Source organism: Malurus melanocephalus, unplaced genomic scaffold, assembly GCF_030028575.1.
Source record: "Malurus melanocephalus ecotype Western Australia unplaced genomic scaffold, MMel_1.1 scaffold_548, whole genome shotgun sequence".
Lineage (NCBI taxonomy): Eukaryota > Metazoa > Chordata > Aves > Passeriformes > Maluridae > Malurus > Malurus melanocephalus.
In genome coordinates, this window is record NW_026623780.1 from 80,663 (window position 1) to 103,101 (window position 22,439).

At 51.6% G+C, this 22,439-nt stretch overlaps 2 protein-coding genes across 9 annotated transcripts; both read right to left on the reverse strand.

Moving 5' to 3' along the window:
- Positions 1 to 687: 687 nt before the first annotated feature.
- DCPS (decapping enzyme, scavenger) lies at positions 688 to 16,848 on the reverse strand. The gene is made up of 6 exons (XM_057382049.1): positions 16,611 to 16,848; positions 15,356 to 15,524; positions 7,755 to 7,900; positions 5,183 to 5,296; positions 1,879 to 1,989; positions 688 to 1,136 (listed from the first exon to the last, which is right to left on the reverse strand). The coding sequence occupies exons 1-6, from the start codon at positions 16,776 to 16,778 to the stop codon at positions 870 to 872; spliced, it is 975 nt and encodes a 324-aa protein (XP_057238032.1). The 5' UTR covers positions 16,779 to 16,848; the 3' UTR covers positions 688 to 869.
- TIRAP (TIR domain containing adaptor protein) lies at positions 16,849 to 22,293 on the reverse strand. 8 transcript variants are annotated; one of them, XM_057382051.1, is made up of 8 exons: positions 21,990 to 22,293; positions 21,806 to 21,886; positions 19,786 to 19,922; positions 19,220 to 19,303; positions 18,700 to 18,767; positions 18,427 to 18,481; positions 17,546 to 18,151; positions 16,849 to 17,403 (listed from the first exon to the last, which is right to left on the reverse strand). In XM_057382051.1, the coding sequence occupies exons 6-8, from the start codon at positions 18,431 to 18,433 to the stop codon at positions 17,360 to 17,362; spliced, it is 657 nt and encodes a 218-aa protein (XP_057238034.1). In that variant the 5' UTR covers positions 18,434 to 18,481; positions 18,700 to 18,767; positions 19,220 to 19,303; positions 19,786 to 19,922; positions 21,806 to 21,886; positions 21,990 to 22,293; the 3' UTR covers positions 16,849 to 17,359. The 8 variants fall into 8 exon arrangements, with proteins under 8 accessions (XP_057238034.1, XP_057238033.1, XP_057238036.1 ...); XM_057382050.1 differs by having other exon boundaries at positions 18,667 to 18,767; XM_057382053.1 differs by lacking the exon at positions 21,806 to 21,886 and having other exon boundaries at positions 18,667 to 18,767; positions 22,144 to 22,293.
- Positions 22,294 to 22,439: the final 146 nt, after the last annotated feature.

The following is a 22,439-nucleotide window of genomic DNA, read 5'->3' on the forward strand; positions in this document are numbered from 1 at the left end:
CAATTACATCCGTGGTTACTGACCAGAAACCAGAGCCTTTTTGGCCACAAGAACTCATGAAGTTTTCAGAGGTTGGTGCTCAGCAAAGAAGCTGCCAGGGAACCAATGGCTGAGGGGCTGAGCAAGCTCCCTCCATCCACAGAAACTGCATTTTCCACCACAACAGATCATTGAATCCAACTCCTGGYACTTCCCACCTTGGCAGAAAGAAGGGCACTATTATTTATTTTTGGGGGGTCTTTAACCCATAATCCTTGCAAAACCTTGAGCAGCCTCTGTCAGGAGGGGGCTGTCCCTGCACACGGGGCTGTTCCAGACAGAAATGACTAAGGAGCAGCAGAGAGGTGATGGCTCTGGGGCTGGGGATCAGGCAGCACACATTGCTTGTCTCCACGGAGCCAGACAGGAAGGGCGAGGACTCGGGTTAGTCACTGGGTTTCTTTGGAGCAAGGCACCCCTCCCTGCTCTAGGAAAGCTGCAATCCCACTCCCAGGGGTAAATGTGTAGGGAACACATRAAGCTTTCTGAGGACTGCAGGGTTTTTTGGACCTGTCCATCTACCTAYTGCCCTGTTTGGGCTGACATCTGGGGATGGTGGAAAAGATGGATACACACAGCCACTCCTGCCCAAACCCCTCTGCTCACCACATCCCAGAGGTGCCCAGTCTGGGGTAAAATCCAGCACTCTCAAATGGGTTTATTCAATGTTTTAATGGACTTGAACAGACAACACGGTTTCCATAGCAAAGGATCAGCAGCCCCACCTTGTACAAAAACAGAGTTAAAAAACATAAAAGGAACACAACCTTWAAAAAAAGCCCCAAAACGGGTATTCATTAAAAAAAATTTACAAAAGCACCTCTGCTGGTTCACACTTTTCCTGCCTCCTGGAATTTCTTAAASAGGGGTTCATCAGCCCGCAGGGGGAAGGTCAGAGCCCGTTTCTGGTAGTACRTGGAGTCCATGGCCAGGTTGTCGATGACATCAGCCAGAAGATGGGCTCTCTCCACGGAGCTGCCTGGTGCATCATAGCCCAGGGCAGTGAAGTGCACGTGCAGGTGGTAGTAGGAGGGCTGGTAGTGCAGGTAGATCCGCAGCTGGGAGCCCGGCACGCCAAAGCGCTTCACTATGGCCTCCTGTGGAGGGGAAACACAGAGTTCAGAGCTGGCAAAACCCTGGAATGGATGGAAAAGAGCATCCCTGCATGGCTGGAAAAGTAAAAGGGATTTCTGCTTCCACACAGCAAGGGAGAGAGAGAGGTTTGGAAGGACAGAACTCTTCCTCATCCTCCATTTCAGCCTGCAAGGGACAGAGCGAGGCCTCCGGCTGCCCCACTTTTATCTCCCCATGACGGGACGTGCCATCCACCCATATCATTTTCCCTTTCACCCTTATCACTCCAACTCATTGGAAAAGTAACAAGGATCTGTTACCAGCCAGTGTAATTAAAGCTATAAACAGCAACGGCGAACTCCGGCACGCCGGCTCTGCTCGCTGCAATCCCCTGACTAATCTCTTAATTAATCTCCCACTTTCCCCAGTGCAATTACTTTCCAAATTCTAGMGCGGTGAAGGAAAGAGAAGCTACTGCACATCCATCTCCCAAACACACCCTGTGGAAAAACACATCAGCCAGTGAGAACAGGCAAGGGGTTGGGAGGGGGTGTTAATCAGGATCTCACTGCTAACAGGAAATACAGAGCATCCCTAAAGCACCTGGATATGGCATGATCTGGGGAAGGCACTGATGGAGAGCACAAACTGGGGTCTCTGGGCAGAGAGGGCAGCACAGCCCTGTTTCATGACTTATTATCTCCTGATTAGCAGTCCCCAGGCAGATGCTGTGCCAGCAAACCCAGGGAGTGCCGAGCAGCTCACCTTCCCTTCCTGCAGGACGTTCCTCAGCAGTGGGAGGTGCTCGGCCCTGAGGTCCCTCAGAGATTTGATCTCTCGGTGGTGCACGAGAGCGATCAGGTACAGGTCATCCAGCTGCAGAGACAGGATAGGCATGAAGGGGACATGAAGGGGACAGAGAGAGCACACGGAGGCAGCAGCACTTTGGACTTGGAACACCATTCACAGCTTCCCAGGCTGTTATACAGCAACATTTATTTGTGCCACACAGGGATACCTGTGCCACACAGGGATACCTGTGCCACACAGGGATACCTGTGCCACACAGGGATACGTGTCCTCAACACCCACACTGAGCTGAATCTCCCAATGCTCACCCACAATCCCACTGCACTTCAAAGTATTGTTTCTGAAGAAACTGGGTTTTGTCCAGAAATGACCAGAAGAGGACAGCCTCATCCCAAYCCATAAACAATAGGATCATAAATACCTGCTCAGCTTTAGAGCCAGTGCTTTCACACTGTGAGCACTGCACTCAGTGCTGCTCTTCCACCTTTACAATCTCCTGAGCACCTCAAAAATGCTTTCTCTGTGTGACTGAGGCTGGAGACAAGGTGTAGGCACCCACCCAGATATGTGGGGTCACTGAAGCCCCAGCCAGGAGCCTGGAGGTCTGACAGCACCCTCCATGCACACCCCACAGTGATGGGTGATCTGCAGATTGCTCAGATAAGGATTTACAGTGAACCACAGCGGCCAAAACTGAAACTGAAATTTTTTGCCAGTGAAAAGCTTCCCACTTTYCCACTGTGCAAACAGCTGGCCACTTTTGAGTCCTATCAGTTCTATAAATAGCAATTTTCAAGACCTAACTGGTCACTGTGCAAATGCAGGGCAGTTAAAATATGTCCCTTAAGCAGCTCTCAGGCACACCTTTGGCACCCCCCGAAGCGCTCATCCCGTTCAATGTTTAACATGACACAGAGTTGTGGATCATCACACTTAAAAAAAGTAAAAACAAAAACCCCAGTCTCCTTCAGCTCAGTCAGTGACYTTCTAATATGAACACTGGAAAGCAAATAGTTTGCACATTTGAGACCCAGCAGATCTCCTCAGGGCTGTGAGAAACCCAACACAGCTCTTTGGAAATAGATGTTGGTGCCAGAGGATGCTCTCAGGACCCTTCGCAGGGCTCTCAAAGCACAGAGCTGTTCCTGCACCCAGGCAGCACAGCCATGCTCATGGTTCCATTTGATTCCCATGCACAGCTCCAGAAAAACACAATGGATCAGCCTGTGCTCTTTGGCTCCGGGCTGGCTGGTGGGAGGAAAAGCAAACAGCTCTTCTCCTTAGAACATCTGCATGTTGCTGTTTGAAACAAATAAGCCTGTTGCTAAAAAGGCCGGGAATGATGTCATGCCAGGCATTGCTTCAGGCAACGCCTCAGGGCTCCTGCGGATTTGAAATCAACTCAAAAGTTGTGGGAGAAAAAAAAAACCAAAAAAAAAAAGGGGAAAWAAAAAAACACCCAAGAAACCAACTCAAACCATCAAACCATTATCAAGGTTGGGCAGCAGCACCCAGAAGGCTGAGGCCAGCAGATTTCACAGTGCTAAACAGAAATTTTCCCCCCATCCATTAGCCTGAAATAATTGAATTCACAGGATTTGTGGGCCACGAGCGATGGGAGTGCGAGGCCACAGTGCTGAAAGGACTTCTGAGGGAGGGCTGGGAGAGTCCTGYTGGGAGCTGGACTCATTTCATTCAGCAGCCCTGCCTGTCAGGTGGGATGTACAGAAGGAACTGGTGCTCCCAGGCAGCCCCGGGGCCGTGGGGATCAGCTCCAGCTCAGTGCCACCCACAGCTACGAAGAAATTCCTTGGCTCAAAGGTAAAGCTGACAAMCCTTCCTGGGATGCTGTTTCACCTGCCTAGGAACAAGATCAGCAGTGCAAAGGGCCCAGATAGCTCCAGGGATGACTAGGGAGCAGACAGCAGCCCAGCAGTTGTGGAGAAGTCCAGAAGATCCTGTTCAGCATTCCAAGAGGTGACAGGAACATGGGGAAACCTAAGGACAAATCCTACTACTGAGGCACTCCCTGACCACACCAGCTGGGAGATGTGGATGCAGCAGATTTCCAGAGAAAGCTGAAGCACCAAGTTTAGCTCATCTATGATTGATTTTAGTCCAATCCCAATGTGAGTTGCAAAGCTGGGTTGCAGCAAGCAAGGATTCCACCGAGGCTTTGCTCACAGCCAGGAAAGGGACAGCATGCTGCATGYTTTAGGATCCCTAATATTGCCCCACTGGGAGAGCAGTGAGCAGGGCACATCCTGCAAGCTGGACATGTATCCCCTGTGCTGCAAAGTCTCTTCAGGAAGAAGGCTGTGAACAAGTGGAAATTCAAGCTTGGTTACCCCATCACCACCTGACAGGGGATTTCTGGARTAGCTGATGTACACGGAATTCACAGGGAGCAGACACTACCCTGCAGTGACTCCCCTGTCACTCCCTGAGACAACTCAGCTCCACACCACAAACAGCTGCTCCCTGCACAGACACACAGGGTGGTGCTGCCCACCAGCAGGCTTCTGTTCCCATTTTTTTGAGTTTTAGTTTCCACTTCTAAGCCTTAACCATACAGCAACTTTCCCCACGTGCACCCTTGCAGAAGCATTTGAGGATCAGAAACGCAGTGGGGACTTTTTTTGATGCCACCAACTTCAAGAAAGGGGTGTGTGCATGGAGTTTCACCTCCCCAAATTTACAGCAAGAAAGAGAGCTGGAGCCCAAGAAATAATTCTCAATTTAGGATTACAGTCTGGTCTTAAAAATCACTTTCACCAAGTGGCCACTCCCACAAGGGCAAAAGCAGCTGCTCTTCAGCTACAACCATCTGTTTAACACTGTGGAGGAGAGTTAATTGCAGCAACCAGAGAACAGAGCTGCCTGGTTTGCACCTCAAGTCAAGGCTTGCAAAAAAAAAAAAAAAAAAAAAACCAAACAAAAAAAACCAAACCCCATACAAGTTCAGCAGAACAAATAGACAGGATTTTGGTTCAAACACATCCTGACAGCATTTGGGCTGATACAGAAAAGTCAAAATGAACCTAACGAATACATCCCAGCAGCAGAGAGAACAGGCTGGGTCTGCAGCATCCACAATCAGCTTGTGCTAAGAGGCCCTGGCAACGGCATCACTAATGACACTGTGCACAGAATGACAAGGGCAGCTACTCAGACTCTCTTAGGGTGCTCTTAGTAGTCTGAAAGTGGATATTTCCTCTGGATTACTTTCAGACAGGCAGCATTAGAGGAGTAAACCAACCTGGTTTTGATTCCACTTTAAATCTGGAACCAGAACAAAGCCATTGGAAGGATCTGGGTTTTCATGGACGATTCGATCAGCCTCAGCTTTCTTCTCCAGAATATTATACACCCACTGAAAGAGAAATACATGATTTAWAAATCAGCAGAGAATAGAAAACCAACATCTCAGGTGCATTTAGCCCAAGATCGTGGATTACTGCACATTCTCTGCATAAAGTATATTAAAAAATCCCAATTTTAATTTAAGATGACCAAATAATTTGTAATTAATTAGCCATAAAACACTTCAACAACCAACAAACTCCAAAATATTATGAGCACTTCAGTAAAAAAAGTGGAACCCAGCTCTTGTGGGGGTCAGCACATACCTCTTGCAGCACCACAGAGCTGTTTACACCTTTTTTATCCCCSAAGCTGCAGCAAAATCTTTACAACCAGGTCTGTAAGGGAACTTGGCTCATTTTGTTCCCTATTCAAAGAGGAAGGAGCAGAGTTGGATGTGGCTTTGGCTGCTGGCAGCTCACTGCAGGGATACGAAAGGCCTGTGTTTTTTTGGGCAATGCATGTTTCTTGGCTCCCTGGCTGATTAGAAAACAGCTCACCACTCTTCTTCTTCCATACTTAAGGTTCCAGCCTCCAGCCTGCCTGCAATCCCTGCTCTGGTTATCCCCCCGTGCTCCTCCTGCAAGGCAAAGCACCATTCAGAGAAGAGTTATGGAAATGGAAGACACCGGGGACAACTGACAGAGTAAGAGCACAGTAAAGCATCTTTGCTCTCCCTGGCTCCCAGCATCCTTCTTTACACTTCCAAAATGCATGTAATGCTTTAGCTTAAGCCTGGCTTAAGTACTGGCAAGGGAGTCCTCAGCCAGATCCCTGGAAGGTAATATAAGGCAGCAGGAGATTGCTAAAGCTTAGAAGCTGAAAATGTTTGGAAATATCATTTTCCCCACCAAATATAGGTCTGAAACATTTGGGTTGCCCCAGGTGGATAGGGAAGGTRCAGCCAGTCTCACACCAAGAAACCTGAGCTGCTGGCCCTGTGCACAYCACACACACTTTTAGGGAAATCCATCACGAGTTTAATTAATCTAATCAACACTTAGGATCATGTGAACTGACCTAATACATCTGGAGGGGAAAAATAACTTGTCTTCCCTTGATCTGGGTTTTTCTGCTTAAATTGCTGATCTTTTCTTCTACACATCATCTTAAGAGATTAGATTCTCCAACTGATTTCTGGAAAGCATGGCACAAGCCTGCTGTGCTCTGTAACCCCAGGAGGAAAGTTCAGTGGGAAGCTCAGCAAAAAACGGATGTTTGCCTTTTGTTGGGGTTTTTATGCCTGCTCTGATCACAAGTGCCAAGCTATCAGTGCCCTAAATAAGTTCACCCATCAGATGAGCTGAATTTTAAACCCAAGGCTGTCTTGTGATGGGCAGCTCCTTGGCTGACTGCTCCTGCTGCTCCCAGCACAAGCCCAGAAAGCAGAACACATGTCCACGGACTGGCAGCACAATAAAACCATTTTCCTGAAAGCATCCCCACTTTGTATCCTCCAGCAGGAAACACAGATGCCTTTGTAGTCTCCTGGTATTTCTGTCACCCTTCACATTTCCCYTTCCACTCAGCAAAACCAGTTGGATAAAGACAAGGAGCAGCATTATCAAATCTCAGAGGTCAAGGACTGACTGATTTCTCAGCAGATGCTCCTGATGGTCACCAGGAATGTTTCTATGYACAGAAATCAGCTCACAAGCATTGGTGGGAAGAGGCAGAGTGAGAGCTTTAGCAATTCCTGAAGACAGCTGCTACACCAGGAAACTTAAAAGATTTGGGAGCAAAAGCACAGAGAAAATATTCCATGCAGGCTGTGGCCTGGTGGAAACATGCTCTTGCCTTTCTCCAGCTAATAAATGCTGCAGTTTAAACCAGCAGGAAAGACTGGAGGGAAGGGGGGTGCATCCAAGGATCCTGGTTAGTTTTGGGGAGTTATTTTTAATGGAAAGCCTCAGCAGCCCCAGGACTTGGTTTCTTCTGCAAGGGCTGGCATGAATTGTCCCTAAAGACACGGAGAGGATCAGTCAAAAAGGATAAAACCAAGGAAAAAGCTGGGGCTGCCTGAGGCAAGAGGGCACTGAAAGTAACAATTTCACTACATGTAATATGGACTGAGGGGTTGAATGGCAGGACCCACGGCAGGAGTGAGTTGTGATGCAGCAGTCCAAGTGTAATCTGTGCCTTTCCATTTCCACAACCCATAGACTCCTAAGAAGCCCAGTGAACAGCACCAATACCTGGAAGCCACCCTTGGAAAGGAAGAAAAACTTCAGAAACCTTGGGAAAGGCAACTTGGAGTAYGGCTGCAAGGCAAATGTTTTTCTGCAAAGATGGAAAAGGATGTCCTGGACGGGACAGCACCATGGAACTGCCAACACAACCAACAGGGAGATGGGGAAGAATGCTCCCCTCTCGCCAACCTGGGTTTCAGAGGAGACTTCTGACAGCACAGTGTTTTAAAGGAGAAGACTAAAGACATCTGTGTCTGCAGGACAGGGTGCTACCCATACCTGGATGCTGAAGCTCTGGGACTGGATGAAGGGCAGGGTTATGTTCTTGTAATCCTCCCAGGTTTCACGGATGAGGTGCACTTCCTGGCGCAGGTATTTCTGGATGTGTTTCTCTGTGGCAGGGTACACCACTGTGGCTTTGATCTCTAAGAACAAACACATTGACTGAGTTACCACCCACACTGCTTCCTTCAGTCCCCAATAAATCTGTTTTCCCTTCCAAATAATGCCACACTAAGACATTTTGAAGAGAGGGAGAATGGACATGGAAAGCTAACAAGTGCTTTAGCTTCCCRTGCTGCTGCTGCTTTTCTGGAGGAAGAAAAACCCAGCAGCACAGTCAGGGCCTGTCTTTCCAGCTCAGGTGGAGGAGTTTGCTGTCTGGGTTTTTCCACACAGAGCTCTTTCAGGCCTATTAGAACATTGGGGCTCCCAGGGCAGTGTTTATGTGCAGCCAACCACCAGGACAGAAACACAACCCCAGGGACAGGGACACATCTWCCTCATACTTAAATCCGAAGCTCACAGGACGCACCCAGCAACTTCCTCCAGCCACAAACCAGATGAACTCCAAGGATAAGCTCCTTCCCAGAGCTCAGTCAGAGTGCCTGGCCTCGAGCCCCAAGAATAGGAGGCAAAGAGGTCAAAGGCACAGGGACAGATCCAGAGCAAACAACGTGAGCTGATAGGTCAACCCAGCTCAGGATGAGCCAAAGGAAGAGGGCTGAGTGACCCCCTGCCCACAAAAAGCTCTTCATCATTTACTCTGGCAAWAAGAAAACATTTTCTGTTTGCCTCAAGATTAAAACTTTGCTGCGCAATTTCTGTGGCATTTAACAGGATGCAAATGCTCACCTTGTCAACCTGGCAGCTCTGACATCAGCAGCAGTAAATCCTACCCACGGGGCTAAAAGCCTCAGAAAAAATCCCTCTTTGGCCAAGATTGGATGTGTGATACAGAGCCTGCCACAACTCCAAGGTGCTCCAAGGGCACAGCAGTGTTGCTGCCTTCCCAGCTGACACAGAGCTGCTGCAAACAGTGCAAGAAGGAGAAAAGCTCCACGAGCCTGGACAAACCCCAGGCAGACAAGACTGAGGCAAGTGGCCGGGGCACTGTGAATGCTGCAGTCTGTGCCCAGAGTCTGCCACAGAAAACCACAGGCTGCACACACACACCAGGGCACCAAAGTTGTCCTTCATGCCTCAAGTATGAATATAGACTAGCTAGACACTGAATATAAACACCTATTTGTTCCCAGAGCCAGGACTGAGGATGGTTTGAGTCTTTTTTAGTTTTCTGCTTTCTGTTTTTTTAAGTTTAGTGCTGCACAATCTGAGAGACTCTGCCTTTTCATTCCATGCCAAACCCAGCTTAATGAAATCCACAGGAAAATGCTGGTAACATGAAATATGAAAATGCAAACCACAAGGGCAGTCTGGTCTGATTCCCACCATACACATGTTCAAACAAGGTTGTTTTCCAGGACTCAATTAGCACTTCTAGCAGGATGATGTAATACCAAAGAAAAAAGACAAGGCTGTAGCTCTCCTCACTCAAAAAGATCAGCAAAGCACTGTCGAGAAAACAAAAAAGGCAAAAGATAAAATACCACAACTAGCCGCAGGCTGAAACTTTCACAATTTGATTTTATACCCCAAAAATAGAGCAAGGACTGCAGCAGAAGTCCCTCAGTGTTGGGTGGTGATAACCACAGTGCTTGGGGGTACAAGGGACCCATGACGGCTTCCCTGGCACCTCCCCAGTTTGGGGGTGGCTGCTCATGGTGAGGAGAGAACTCTGGGTGCTTTGAATGAGAGACCACAGAACTCCTTGATGTGCAGCTGCAGCTGAGCAGATGTTTGGAAGAGGAGGCAGAGGAGAGGCTGTGGTTCACTTATGATTATTTCCCTTCTAAAGGTCTCATCAACCTCAAAATGTCCCARTGATGCTAATTAGCATCAATCACTGCAGCCAGAGAGGCTGTTTGATACCTGCTCAGAGCCTGAGAGTCCTCAGGAGCCACACACAGGATGCAAAGTCACAGCTGAGCCCAGGCTCGGCCGCAGGAAACATCCACAGCGAGACCAGACTCGCCCCAAAATCCTCCCAGTGCTGGCACACGGCCATGCTCCGGTTTCCAAGTCTGCTCCTGGCAGGCTCCATGTGCAGCAGAGCAGCACGTAGGCTGTGGGGCACCCAAAACCTGCCCTGGCCTGGAAACGGGGTAAGGAACTGCTGGACACGTGATGTGGGTTTCTAAGCTGGCTGAAGCATCAGGGATTGTCTCTGCTCACATCTGAGTCACATCAGCCAGCTCGTTCCTGAACGCCAGCCCGAGGCCACCATGGAGCAGCTGTGGTTTATGCTGGAAGCCAGCACTGACCGTCAATTAACTGGAGGTTATGAAAAGCCAAGAGGTTTAATTGAAGGAACCTGGATGAGCAGGAGGCAGAGGTACTGCCAGGGCAGAGAACAACTGACCAGGCTGATCACCCTATAAGGGGCGTTTGTGGGAAAATATCACAGTGCTGGGAAACTGCCCAGGAGAAAAGGAGGCTCAGATTGACCACTTCTCCCCTCTCCTGCTAAAAACAAGAGAGGAAAACACCAAAAAACAAGAAAAATCAAAACACCATTTGGGGAGCTTAAGGGARAAAGGGCTGTAGGCAGCTGTTGTCAGGAGGAGAGAATGAAACATGAGCAGAGGGAGCTCACGCATGTAGGAAAGAACACACCGAGCTCACCAATGATGCCTCATCCCCTTCTGTGCCACACTGTCCCCAGGCTCTGCCAAAATCCCYCTCCAGCTCAGCACATCGGTGAGGAGAGACCTTGCACTCTCTTCCCCACCCCACTGCAGCATTAGCACCTACTGCTGCCTGTTTTAGACAGATTTAACCCTGCCAGGGAGCCAGGAGAAGCACGCAGGGCACACACAACRTATTTRTACTTTTGGGCAGGGGTGCYTTTTCCTCTCTTTGCCAGCAGGAASYTCAGCTTTGGTTTATAASCTYGCTAATCAGCTTGACCACCAGGTRCAGGAAGGTGCCAAGGCCAYGGAACAACACACACGTCAACATTTGCACTCTTGCAGGTTTTCTTTTCCTCTGCAASCCTCGTTCCTGCTGCATCCAGCTCTGGGCTGTCTTCCCATCATTAGGTGGGAAGACAGCTCCTTGGAYGAAGCCCTAACTAAATATATAATGCCCTGAGTAAATATTAATGTCCTAAGTCAATACATAACACACAACCTCCCCCACTCCATTAACAGTTTACTTGGTTTTAGGATCACAACTGCACAGGGGTCACACGGGAACACCGGATTCCAACCCAGCCCCAGCCAGGTATGCCCGTGGCTTTGTCCCAGACAGCTGGGGCTCTCTTTAGTGAATGAATTAAAGCCCAAAAGGATAAAGCCTGCAAGAATTCACAGTCTCCAAGGCCAGCACATGCCAGGCAAGCCAAGTGCACTGCCAGGGACTCARCCAAGGCTGCCTGGCCCCTGGGACTCATCCCAGGAGGACTCGGGGGGCTCAGTGGACTTCAGCTGCAATAAGCACTGTAAAGAGGAAAGTTGCAGTTTACCACCCCTGCAAAACACAGAGCAGCACAGTGATACCTCCCACCACCCTCCAAACCACCCCACACGCTCSCACAGCTTCAGGCTCAAGCTTTTTATTTAAGTGTAAATGCAAGAAGTTTTCTGGCTGGGCAAACCCCAGAGGCAGCCAGAGCATGGAAAGGCAGGGAGAATAACCAGCCTTCCCACTGCAGCTCCTGCAAGTTTCTCCAGCTCCTCACTGCCTGAAACCAGACACCTTTTGGGATGAGGATTGCTTCCTGCATGACTGAAAACTTTCCTTCCACACTCTCCCATTTTTCCCACAATTTCCCCACCCCATGTTGGAGCAATGGAGCCAGAGCTTCTCCCGTAGTGCTTGTTTTTAGATGTTTTCAATAAGCTGCAGCCTGCAGCCTGCAGCCAGAGAGCAAAGACTCCTTAAAGGACTGATAAGAGCCCTTAAATCACATCAGCATAGCTTTGGAGAAACAGTCCTGCAGCAGCCAGGCACAAAGAGGCTTTTTGCCACAAACATCAAGCTCTCCTTGGCAAATGGGTGTGAGGAGCTGGATGTTATCAGGGAACACGCAGATTGAACCATCTGCCTTTTGCAATCCAATCTTTGGCAGTAGGRAAATGTTTCCCTTTCTGTGAAATCAGCCCTTGCTCTCTCCGCAGGGGAAAGCCAAGGCTGGGGTTACTGTCACATCAAGGAATAAGCTGCCTCTTAAATCAAGGCAACATCCAGAAAGTGACCTTAAAATAAGTTGCAATGCCTGCCTTTGATAGCAGCACAGTCACATCAGCTCTGACACAYTACACCTCACAAATCCACAAAGTTCCCTCTCCTCACTCCAGCGGTTTGGGTTGCCCTTTAGACAAACTCTGCCCGTTACTGGCTTGTTTGCAAACTTTATTTCCCCTTTTAGCCCTGACACATGCAGTAAAACCAATGAGCTGAGCAAGATTCATCTGGTGCTGCCTTCACACCGGTGTGCTCCCAGACCTAAAAATCTCATTGGAGTGAGATTCAGCTTCCCAGACTGAAATACCTCTTCTGAGGTCAGAGGGGAGTCATTTGCTCCAGTAACATRATTTGGCCTCCTTTTCCCCATGTCACCACACAAACAAGGCATCATCACACAGGGCCTGTRCTGGTTTGACTGCACAAGAGGGAACAGCACCTGACTCTCTTCCCCTCAGGAGGACACAGGGTGAAGCAATTCTCCACTTCCAGCTCTAACAAACCCCAGMTGAATGAAGAGCCCCAGGGACCTGGGACCACAGAGGCAACATTGAGAAACACTCTCCAGAGACAGCTTGTCAAGGCATCATCACGAGTCACCTGCAATCACCACTTCCTGCATCTCGAGGTTAATCTTACTCAGAAAGCAAGAGGCTGAGCTTGGGAAGGCTCAGCTGYCCAGAGTTCTGTGAAATCCCTCAGGTGAATTTCTTCACCACACAATACCACAAAGCAGGAGATTGTTCCATGAACTGCTTAGTGCCAAAGTCTGACCTTTTCTACGAAATATTTTATTGTATCTTGTACCCAAGTGTAAACTGGCAAGGACCAGGAGATGAAACCCTGTAACTCTAACCCCACAACCAAGGAGCCAACAGACCCTGTGCAAGGGCTCCCTGGCTCTCCACATATCACTTGACATCCCAGGTCAGTCAAACCCTGACTCAAGCTTCACAAGCAATTTCTCCTGTAAAGGTTTTTAAGCTGCATTCCTCATCCTTGGGCCATGACTCAGCTCCAAAGGGCAATTTCCTTCCCCTCSTGACGCACAGGGCTGTTTCCCCCGTGCCAGCCCACCAGCAGTTCATGCCATGTGCCCACAGAACAGCTATTTGCTGCTAATTTATTCAAAGGAAGAAGCCTCCTTGCTCCCCACTCCGATTCAGGGAGCCTGGACAGCAGCTCCAGGGTCTACAGCCCCCTCCTGATCTGCTGCTTGGGACATCCAGAATGAGTAGAGGGCTGCCAAGGAGAGAGGTGGTAAGCAAACATGCACCACAGGGTAATATTTCTGAAAAAAAACTTACCTTTTAAAGATGAATTTAAAAATCATAAAGTTCAACAGAAGAAAGCCAGAGGCTTTTTCCACATTCAAATATGTGAGAGGGGTTTCACACCCGGCATAAGACTTAYATAAAATAAGGAATTGTATTATCAGAGTAATGCAGAGTTACACAGCGCTGCAGCAAAGTGCTGCAAGGAAGGCACAGACCGGCACGGCTGAGCTGGAGACAGCCCAGGGGATTTCAGTCTTGCAATGCCACCTCGTGGGAATCACTGCAACTCCTACCAGGCTGCAATACAGCAGGCGCCCAAGCAGGAGCTTTCCCAGCTAAAGAAAAGGAGCTTTAGCACCTTCCAACAATACCCATGGTGTTACAGTTTTCCTCAGACTGAAACTTACTGTAACACCAAAACCTTTAATTTTTAATCCTTCACAGGAGAAAAGTAGTTTTGCACAGCTCAGGCTGACAAATCCAGACAGCGCTTCCTCCTACACTGTGGGAACAGAGCTAAAACAAGAGCGTTTTTGGGAAGACACATCAAACATCCTGAAAATTTAACTTGGGACTGCAACAACATCTTATTTAAGGCACTCGGATTAACTTCGACTCTATTAAACTGGTTTGGCTGCTATTGAGTTTATGGAAGCATTGATACGGAATTTATCATTGCACTTCCAGAATTTAAATATACACCAGCATTCACAAGGAATTAATTGTGGAAGGTGATTCTGCTGCACTCAGGTGAGACCCCACCTGTCTCCAGCTCTGAGGTCCTCAGCACAGGAAGAACATGGGGCCACTGGAGCAAGCCCAGAGGAGGCCATGGAGATACCCTGAGCATTGGAGTCCCTCTGCTCTGGAGCCAGGCTGGGAGAGCTGGGGGTGTTCAGCCTGGAGAGGAGAAGGCCCTGGGGAGAGCACAGAGCCCCTTCCAGGGCCTAAAGGGGCTCCAGGAGAGCTGGAGAGGGACTGGGGACAAGGGCCTGGAGTGACAGGCCAAGGGGGAATGGCTTCCCATTGCCACAGGACAGGGTTAGATGGGATATTGCTCCCTGTGAGGGTGGGCAGGCCCTGGCACAGGGTGCCCAGAGAAGCTGTGGCTGCCCCTGGATCCCTGGAGTGTCCAAGGCCAGGCTGGACATTGGGACTTAGAGCACCCTGGGATAGTGGAAGGTGTCCCTGCCCATAGCACAGGGTGGAATGAGATAGGCTTTAAAGTCCCTTCCAACCCAAAACAGTCTGAGATTCTGGGATTAAACTGAAATGCCCAAAGATCACTCCTGCTCTCCAGTGGCAGCTGAAGAGCACCACCACTGCAGGACACCTTTCCACTGGGACCAGAGTTCCCTCTGCAGGGCAAGAGCCTTCCACTCCAGCTCCCCAACCTGCCTATCTGTCATACTTGGTTATTAACACAGTTTTAGAACACACAGATGCATGAAATCAGCAGGGGGATGGGGCTCATCTGCCCCAGCATTCAAGTTTACCAGCATTTAAATTCTCCCCCAAATACAAGCTCCCTATCCTTACCAGGTAACAAAAAAAGCCCGTGAGATGTCATTTTGGGATGAGAAGCAGCTGTGTGTACCCTGCAGACTGTTTTAAATAGAAACATTCTGGAAGGAGACAACTCTTACCCAAGCAAGAACACCAAGAGCACTGACAAACACCCATGGAGAGCCCTCCTGCACCTTCCCATCAAGGTAATGAGTGACAGCCATTTAGTGGCTCATCAGCTGAGCCACATGTCCATGATGTGGGAAAAAGGGGATGAAATGGCAGTGATCAGAAGGATAAAACACTGCCTTCAGTGTGGCAACAACCCACTGACCTCCCCACCTGGGCCAGGTGTGCTGCTGTCACCAAACCACAACCAGGGTAGCACAGCCAGGTCCAGCAGTGGCACTTGCCCATCTCACTTCATCCTGTGATCCAAAGCAGGCAGGAACCACATCCCAGCCTCCCAGCTGCCCTGCCAGATCCCTACATGGGGCTGAGGGCACTCACCACTCAGCTCCGGGGGAGGGCTCAGGTAGAACGTGCAGTAAATGTCATTGTGCATCTGCAACTCTGCATTCATGGGCTTCTTCAGCAGGTCTGGGATCTTCTCCTCCTGGAAAGGAGTCTTTTCCAGGATGACTACAGCATCTGTGCCCTCTCCGGAGAGACCAATCCTCTGGAATAGGAATGAATAAAGCCATCAGCACAGATCCAGCACTGSGTGGGGAGTTTGAGGTCAGGGATCACAGCAGATACCCCATAGCCTCCCAGTCCTTTTGCCCAAACCCCCTCATAGGCCAGATATCCATCCAAAAATAAACAGCAAATCTGCCCGGAAGCACAACAGGAATTTGTTCCCCACTGGGGACCAGGGGTGGTTTGGGAGAGCAGGGGATGTGGGCAATGACTCAACCCATCTGCACCTCCCCGGATGCTCCCAGGTTTCCTGCTGACCCACAGCACCAATTTCATCTCTGACGCTTCACAGGAAGAGGGCAGAGGCAGGCACAGGGATTTGCATCATAGTCATGGAGCAAGTTCTGGGGCAGGGGGCACTTACTGCTACCCTGCTCCAAGGAACCACAGCCCTGATCAGTGGCCTGAGCGTGCTGGTTTTGGGAGGTGCTGGGTGTGGAACATTCCCCAAAATCATTCCTGTCTGTACAGGATGCAGRTGAAGCCTCATCACACCACCTGGGCAGAGTAACGGGGCTCTCCTGGGGCTCCCCACCCTGTCACGCCCACAGGGCAGAGCAACTGCCCCGAGACCAAAGCAGCAGTGTGGAGCTTCCCTATCCTCATCTCCTGCTTGGATGCACATCTTCAGGAGACAGGAGCCAAGGCAGCTGCATGGTTCCCACGCCGTGGCCAGACTCTGGCCATAAAACCTCAAGAGTTATTAAAAATTTTCCGATAATGGCTGTACTATTTGCAGTCCCAGAGTCGGTGTGCTGCTTGCAATGCAGTGCCACTTTACCCACCAAGCACGAACAACCTACTTGAACCCAAAAGAATCAAAGAACAAGAAAAAGGCTCGAAATAAGGTCTCCAGCCGCCTCCCTGCCCTCAGCTCAGCCTGATTTGAGCAGCGCCAGGCTGGAGAAGCGGCTCGGAGCTAGGCTGGGACAGGCCACAGGGGGTGACCGGGAATCGCGATAGCGGTGCCGGGGGCAGGGCCTGCCCGGAGCGCGCGCCGGGGGCGGGGCCGAGCCCTCAGCGGGGAAAATGGCGGCGGGAGCGATCGCCCCCCCCCCTCCGGTACCTCCGCGTGCAGGAACACGATTTTGTCCCGCGCCGACTCCCGCAGGACGCGCCGCACCCGCAGGTCCGACAGCGCGAAGGCAGCAGGAACCCCGCCCTGAGCGGTGGCCCCGCCATTTTTCTCCTCCTCCTCCTCCCGCTTCCTCTTCGGCTGCGGGCCCTCCGCCATGGCTCAGGCGCGCCGCTGCACTGCGCATGCGCGGCGCCTCGGGGAGCGCCGAGGACTCACGCCCCCTATCGGCTCGGCGGCCGTGCACCCCCGCGGCTCCCGCTCCCACAAACCCGCCAACCGGGCATTGAGAGAATGAGAAGAACCACCGACATTTAAAACTTCTGCATTTTCGTAGTGGCAACGATCCCGTGCAAAGTCGCTGCCTGCCTCATCTTGTCCTGCCCACTGCGCATGAGGCACTTTGTCAGCTTAGTGGGGGTCCCAGAGCCCCTCAGTACAGCGCAGGAAGGAGCTCTGGTGACCCCAAAACCCACCCGATGTGACAGTTTAGTGTTTGCGTGACAGATGTCCCTGTCCCTGCTGAGGAGGTCCTGTCCACCGGGATGGAGGTCACACCACTGTGATGTGGCGGGCGCTGCTCTTCCCTCATGGAAGTGAGGAACTCTCCATCTTTGGTTCCCAGGTCTGGTCTGAGCAGCTCAGGTTCAACCCCAAGGTCCTTTGGGACATAGCCACACCCAGATCCAAMGGTGACAGCTCCATGATGCCCATGGGGATGCATCTGCCTGCTCCCAGCACTAGTCCATCCTTTTTGTGGAGCTCCGGCACAGTTCCTGGAGGTCTGCAGAGACAGCAGATAAGCTCCATTAGCAACCAATTAATCTAAAAATCAAGTGTTTAAATAAATTTATGGAATCTGGTCCCTTCCCATGGTCCTCATCCCAATGGAGTGATGTCTCATCAGCATCCCACAGGATACTCACAGCGCATGACGGTGTCTCTGATCTGCCTGAAGCTCTTCTCCTTCAGTGCCATGTAGATGTAGTAGATATTTCGCAGCTCCCTGGGATAGTCCTTGCGATCCACATCCTTCAGCACCGGGATGGTGCGTCCRTTGGCCATCGGAGCTTCAGCCAAGGCCTGGTGCATCTGGTACTTGCACCAGGGGTCCTGCAGGAAGCCAGGRGTGATGAGCATGACCCAGCAGTGGCTGTTCTGCACGGCATCACAGAGCTCAGTCACCACCGCGCTTCCCGCCACCGCATCCCGCAGCTGGAGGAAGCAACGGAAGCTCTCTGGTTGGCCCTCCAGGTAGGACACCAGCTCCTCCACCAGCTCCACGTCCCCCTCGCTGTGGCAGATGCAGACATCGTAGCTCTTGTCCCAACGGGGGCTGTCCGAGGCACTGATGTCCGGTGCTGACACAGATGACAGGGAGATGGAGCTGGTGGCCAAGCTCACATCAGGAGAAGAACTGGAGCTCTTGGCAGAGGAAGAGGAGGAAGGTGAGGATGAAGCAGACTGGCTGGACTTGAGGCTGCTTTCCACTAAACTGGGCTTGGGTTTATGCAGGAGCCGCCTGAACCAACCTGCAGAGTGAGGCCACAGTCAGGTTTTGGGGGCTCAGCTCCCCATGAGCTTCCCAACACAGCATTGTTCGATCAGCAGGATGCCTGCAGATGGAAAGGGGTGGGTGGCATCTCACCTTGACCCCCAAAACCACCCTGGTCCTTAAAATCTCAGCTGCCACCAACACACAAATGCTGTGGCATCATGGGGACCAGCCACTGGGCACCCTCGTGTTGTCAGGAAGGGGAGGCCATGAGGGAGGGGACAGAGCCAGAGGGTTTATTTCCAGACTCACCAGCCATAGTGGGCAGCACGCTGCTCAGCTGCCGATTGCCAGCAGAACACCTCTCCTGAGAACAGAAAATAAGAATAAAAAAAACATTCCACAGCAGGTCTCAGCCTGCTGAACAGGCTGCTCAGCATAGTCTGTTCCAGGGACCTGCAGCTCTGGGGTGCTCTCTTACAGCCCCAAAATCATCCCCAGCAGGGTTTTCCACATCTGCCTTCCTAAAATTTGCTGGGAAGGAACATTTACCTGTTACTGGCTCTCTCCRCTGGAGATACACACCTGCAGCGAGCGAGGCCAAGAGATAACGGGGAGGAGAGACCCTCATTCCCATCAGTGGGCAAAGGATCCTGTGGAGGGGAAAGTGGGAATCAGCAGGGCACAACAGGGATGGACAGGGTGCTAGCAAACCAAAGGCAGTGTGTGTGATGCCCAGAGCTACCTGCCCTGGCATTCCTGCCAGCTCATGCCATCCCATGCCTCACCATTATGCTCCCAGCATGGTTTAGGGAACACAGACACTCCCTGCRAACACCCAGGAGCAGCAACATGGGACACAGCTGTTGTTTTCCACTGCTGGCATCATCCCTTACGAAATGAAACACCCCAAGTCATGCTGAAGCCTTTCCCCTACTCCAGAAACAGCACCAGACTGCAGGAAACACTGGTAAAACCCCGGCACACCCACAGAAACCACAGTGCCCAGATGTCACCACTTAATGACAGCAAAAAGCTCAAGTGTGACTGCAACAATAAGCATGGACAGTGCACAGCATGGGGGGAAAGTCTGGGGGATGCTTACCTGGAATGCAGGAGTCCAGCACTGAAGCAGGCAAGGGGATGCATCTGCCTCTGGGTTTTGCAAAGGAAGATCTTCAGGGTTTATCTAGGTGGGAAAGGACAGGTRGAATACAGTATGTTCACTCTGGAGTCTAATGGGATCTGCAGTGAATRGCGAGGCTGATCCATCCTTGCAGCTTCCACATCCTGGAGTGGTTCCCAGTGAAGCTGCCCCAGTGTGGAAATGRGGACAGGGGCACCCACCTGCTTCCCCAGGGACCGAGTGGAGGAGCTCCCCGAACACCCAGGTGCCCCCAGCTGCCAGCAGCTCCAGTCTCTGCCAGGACATGTGAAAGCACGGGCAGGGAAATGGGCCAGGACTGCAGGGAGAGGAAGCCAAGCCCTCCCACRGGCCTCCCTCCCACATCCGCCACACGCCGTCACTGCCTGGGTGTCACAGTGCCAGCCCACACCTGCACCCGGATCTGCTTCCCTCCCTGGTTTCCGAGCTAAATACAGACACGTCCTTGTCTGCCACTCACACTTATTTTAGGAGTTAAATTTACCAGAATTGTCTTTTTTTTTTACCTCGAAATCCTCCCTGTATTTCTCCTTTCCCAGGTTACGTTCCCCTGGTGCTGCTGGGGGTGACCAATGACTGACACCGCCTTCATCTCCTCATCATCCTCGCCCCTTCCAATGCCTGGTGGTTCCTGCTCAATGCCCTGTGAGAGATGGGCTCCAAGTGAGTCCTGGTTCCAKTCCCCAGGAATCTGGAGGGTCTCCATGGCCTGCATGCCCACCCAGCTCCCTGCCAGGCTGTTCCTGGCACAGATTTCCCCATCTCTCCCCTGCCTAGGGGACAATGCTGTGACCTCTGATGGGGACACAACCCTCCACCTGTCACTGCAGTGTCACCATGGCTGAGTTGGTGGCCCAGCACAGTGTGGAGGTGATTCAGGAGGTGTCCCACACCCTCTGTGACACCAGGAGGTGGGTGCCTGRGGATCCAGCCCCGGTGCCGAATGTGTCGCCCTCTCCTACCTGAGTCCTCAACCTGAATAACAGCAAAGCCCCCTGACCTTGGATCTCCAGAGAGGCTGGCTCTGGCACTCACATGGAAGCATCTCCAGAGTGAGCCCAGGGTGGACCARAGCATGAAGCTGGGTCCTCACCTCTACCCTAGCAGGGARATTCATAGCATCCCAGAAYAGTYTGKGTTGRAAGAGACTAATTAAAGATCATCCAAGCCACTGCCATGGGTAGGGACACCTTCCAGTAGTCCAGGTTGCTCCAAGCAGCCTTTGAAGATCTGGCCTTGGCAGATGGCAGTGCTCACCTAACTTAACATGCTCATGGAGAGGAKGATCCATGCCCAGTGCCCATCACCCAAATTTCAGGGCTGCTCCACYTGTCCCCATCCCAAAACACAACCCCAGTGCCTCCCATCTCATTGCCTGTTGGGACAACAACCCCCACACCTGAAGGGAAGTATGTCCTCTGAGGGAAAAGTCTCATGTCCTCTGAGCCCCCAAAAATATCCCCCCACCCCATCTTACCCAAACACCCCCTCATCAACACCAGCAAGACCCAGCTAAATCCTAATGCCCCAGGCCTAAATCCACCTCCTTGCTCAGCACACTGCTGTTTGTTTCCTCATTCCCAGGGACCTTTGAGTCTATTGGAAAGGAGAGCTGAAGGTCAGGAGATCCCCCCCCAACACCCACCAGCACTGTCAGGCTTTTGGGGACCCCATGCCCACACGATCCCTGTGTCCCACAGGTCTCTGAAGAGCTCCTGAYCAGCACTGAGTGTTCCCTCCATGCCAGCACCTGGCTGTGGCCTCTACAGGTATTTTCATGTCTACTCACCCACCACCTTCAGCAAGAAAATAGAYTAGGACATGAGAGCACAAACCACAAAGCCATGTGAAATGGGGAGGGTTCCCTGACGGCTTTGACCTATTGCCATAAACACYTCCCCATCCTCAATGATTGCCCCAGCCAGTACATCTATGAGCCCTGGAAGGCAACTTGAGGGTGCAGAAGGCAGGATCCTCCTTCAGGGACCCCACCCCATCSTGGAACACGGTGCTGAGTGCAAGAGGAACCTGGGCAGCCTGTGCCCAAAAATGCAATGAATTCCCTGAGAGACAGTGGGCTCCCCCACCCCCTGCCACCACCCCAGCTGCCTTTCCACCAAGCAAGGGACACCAGCTGGCCCCTTGGTGGCCAAATCCCAAAGGGAAAAGCCCAASGGCAAGTGATACTGAGCCCCACAGGCTACCACCAGCCACGGGCCCAGCAACACTCACCCCATTATGACCCATTTTGCATTGTCCCTGCCCCTGTTACCACCCCAAATACCAACTCCCTGCCCAAGGACAGGACCAGAGGAGGGTGAGTCACCTGCCTGTGTGAGTCACCCCACCTGGAAACCCCAGAGCTGCCCCAGAGGGAGAACCTGAGCAAGGGGGAACCCACAAACCCGGGTCCCCAAGAGGCAGCAACCCCTGGATCGACCTCCACCCTGCCTCGGCAATAATATAAACACTATTAAAAAAATAATTAAGCAGGCACAGCTTCATTCACAGCATGCCTTGACCCACCAGCAGCAACAGCACACTGAAATCCCTGTAGCAGGAGTTTCAAGCAGGTCACCACCAAAAGCCTATGATTTACAGGATTGCCTGTAAAATTAAGAAAAGGTAAGGACAGGCTGCTGCAAGGCAGAGTCAAACAAAGGTTCTCGGGTGAGAAAATAAGGTTAATTTTGTCCCTAAATACACCTACCATCAATGTTTCATTTACGGTGCCAGTACAAAACAATGCGCAGCTAGAAAACACAGTAATTTTTCTCCTGGAAAGCTCTAAGTACACCCAAATTTCGCCACACGGATGCTTGAAGGCATCATAGCGGCCATCCAGGCCCAGGCACCGCTTGTACCTCACAGGGCTGGAGACGCAGTCGCACAGACACGAACCCAGGCAGCGGCAGCTAGCGGAAGAGCAGCCTCTGAGSGCTGGGGGAGCACGGGGACACCGTCAGGACCAGAGAAGCCCCGGAAAGGACAAACGAGTGCAACCACCACCACCCCTCAGCCCGCCACTGCGCTGCGCATGCGCCCGTCCCTTTTATAACCCCGCGAAGTCCCGCGAGATTATCGCTGCGTTCCCACGCCCGGTCCCGCCTCTTCCGCTACGAGCCAATGGGAGGGCGGGGCGGAAGGGGGCGGGGCCGGC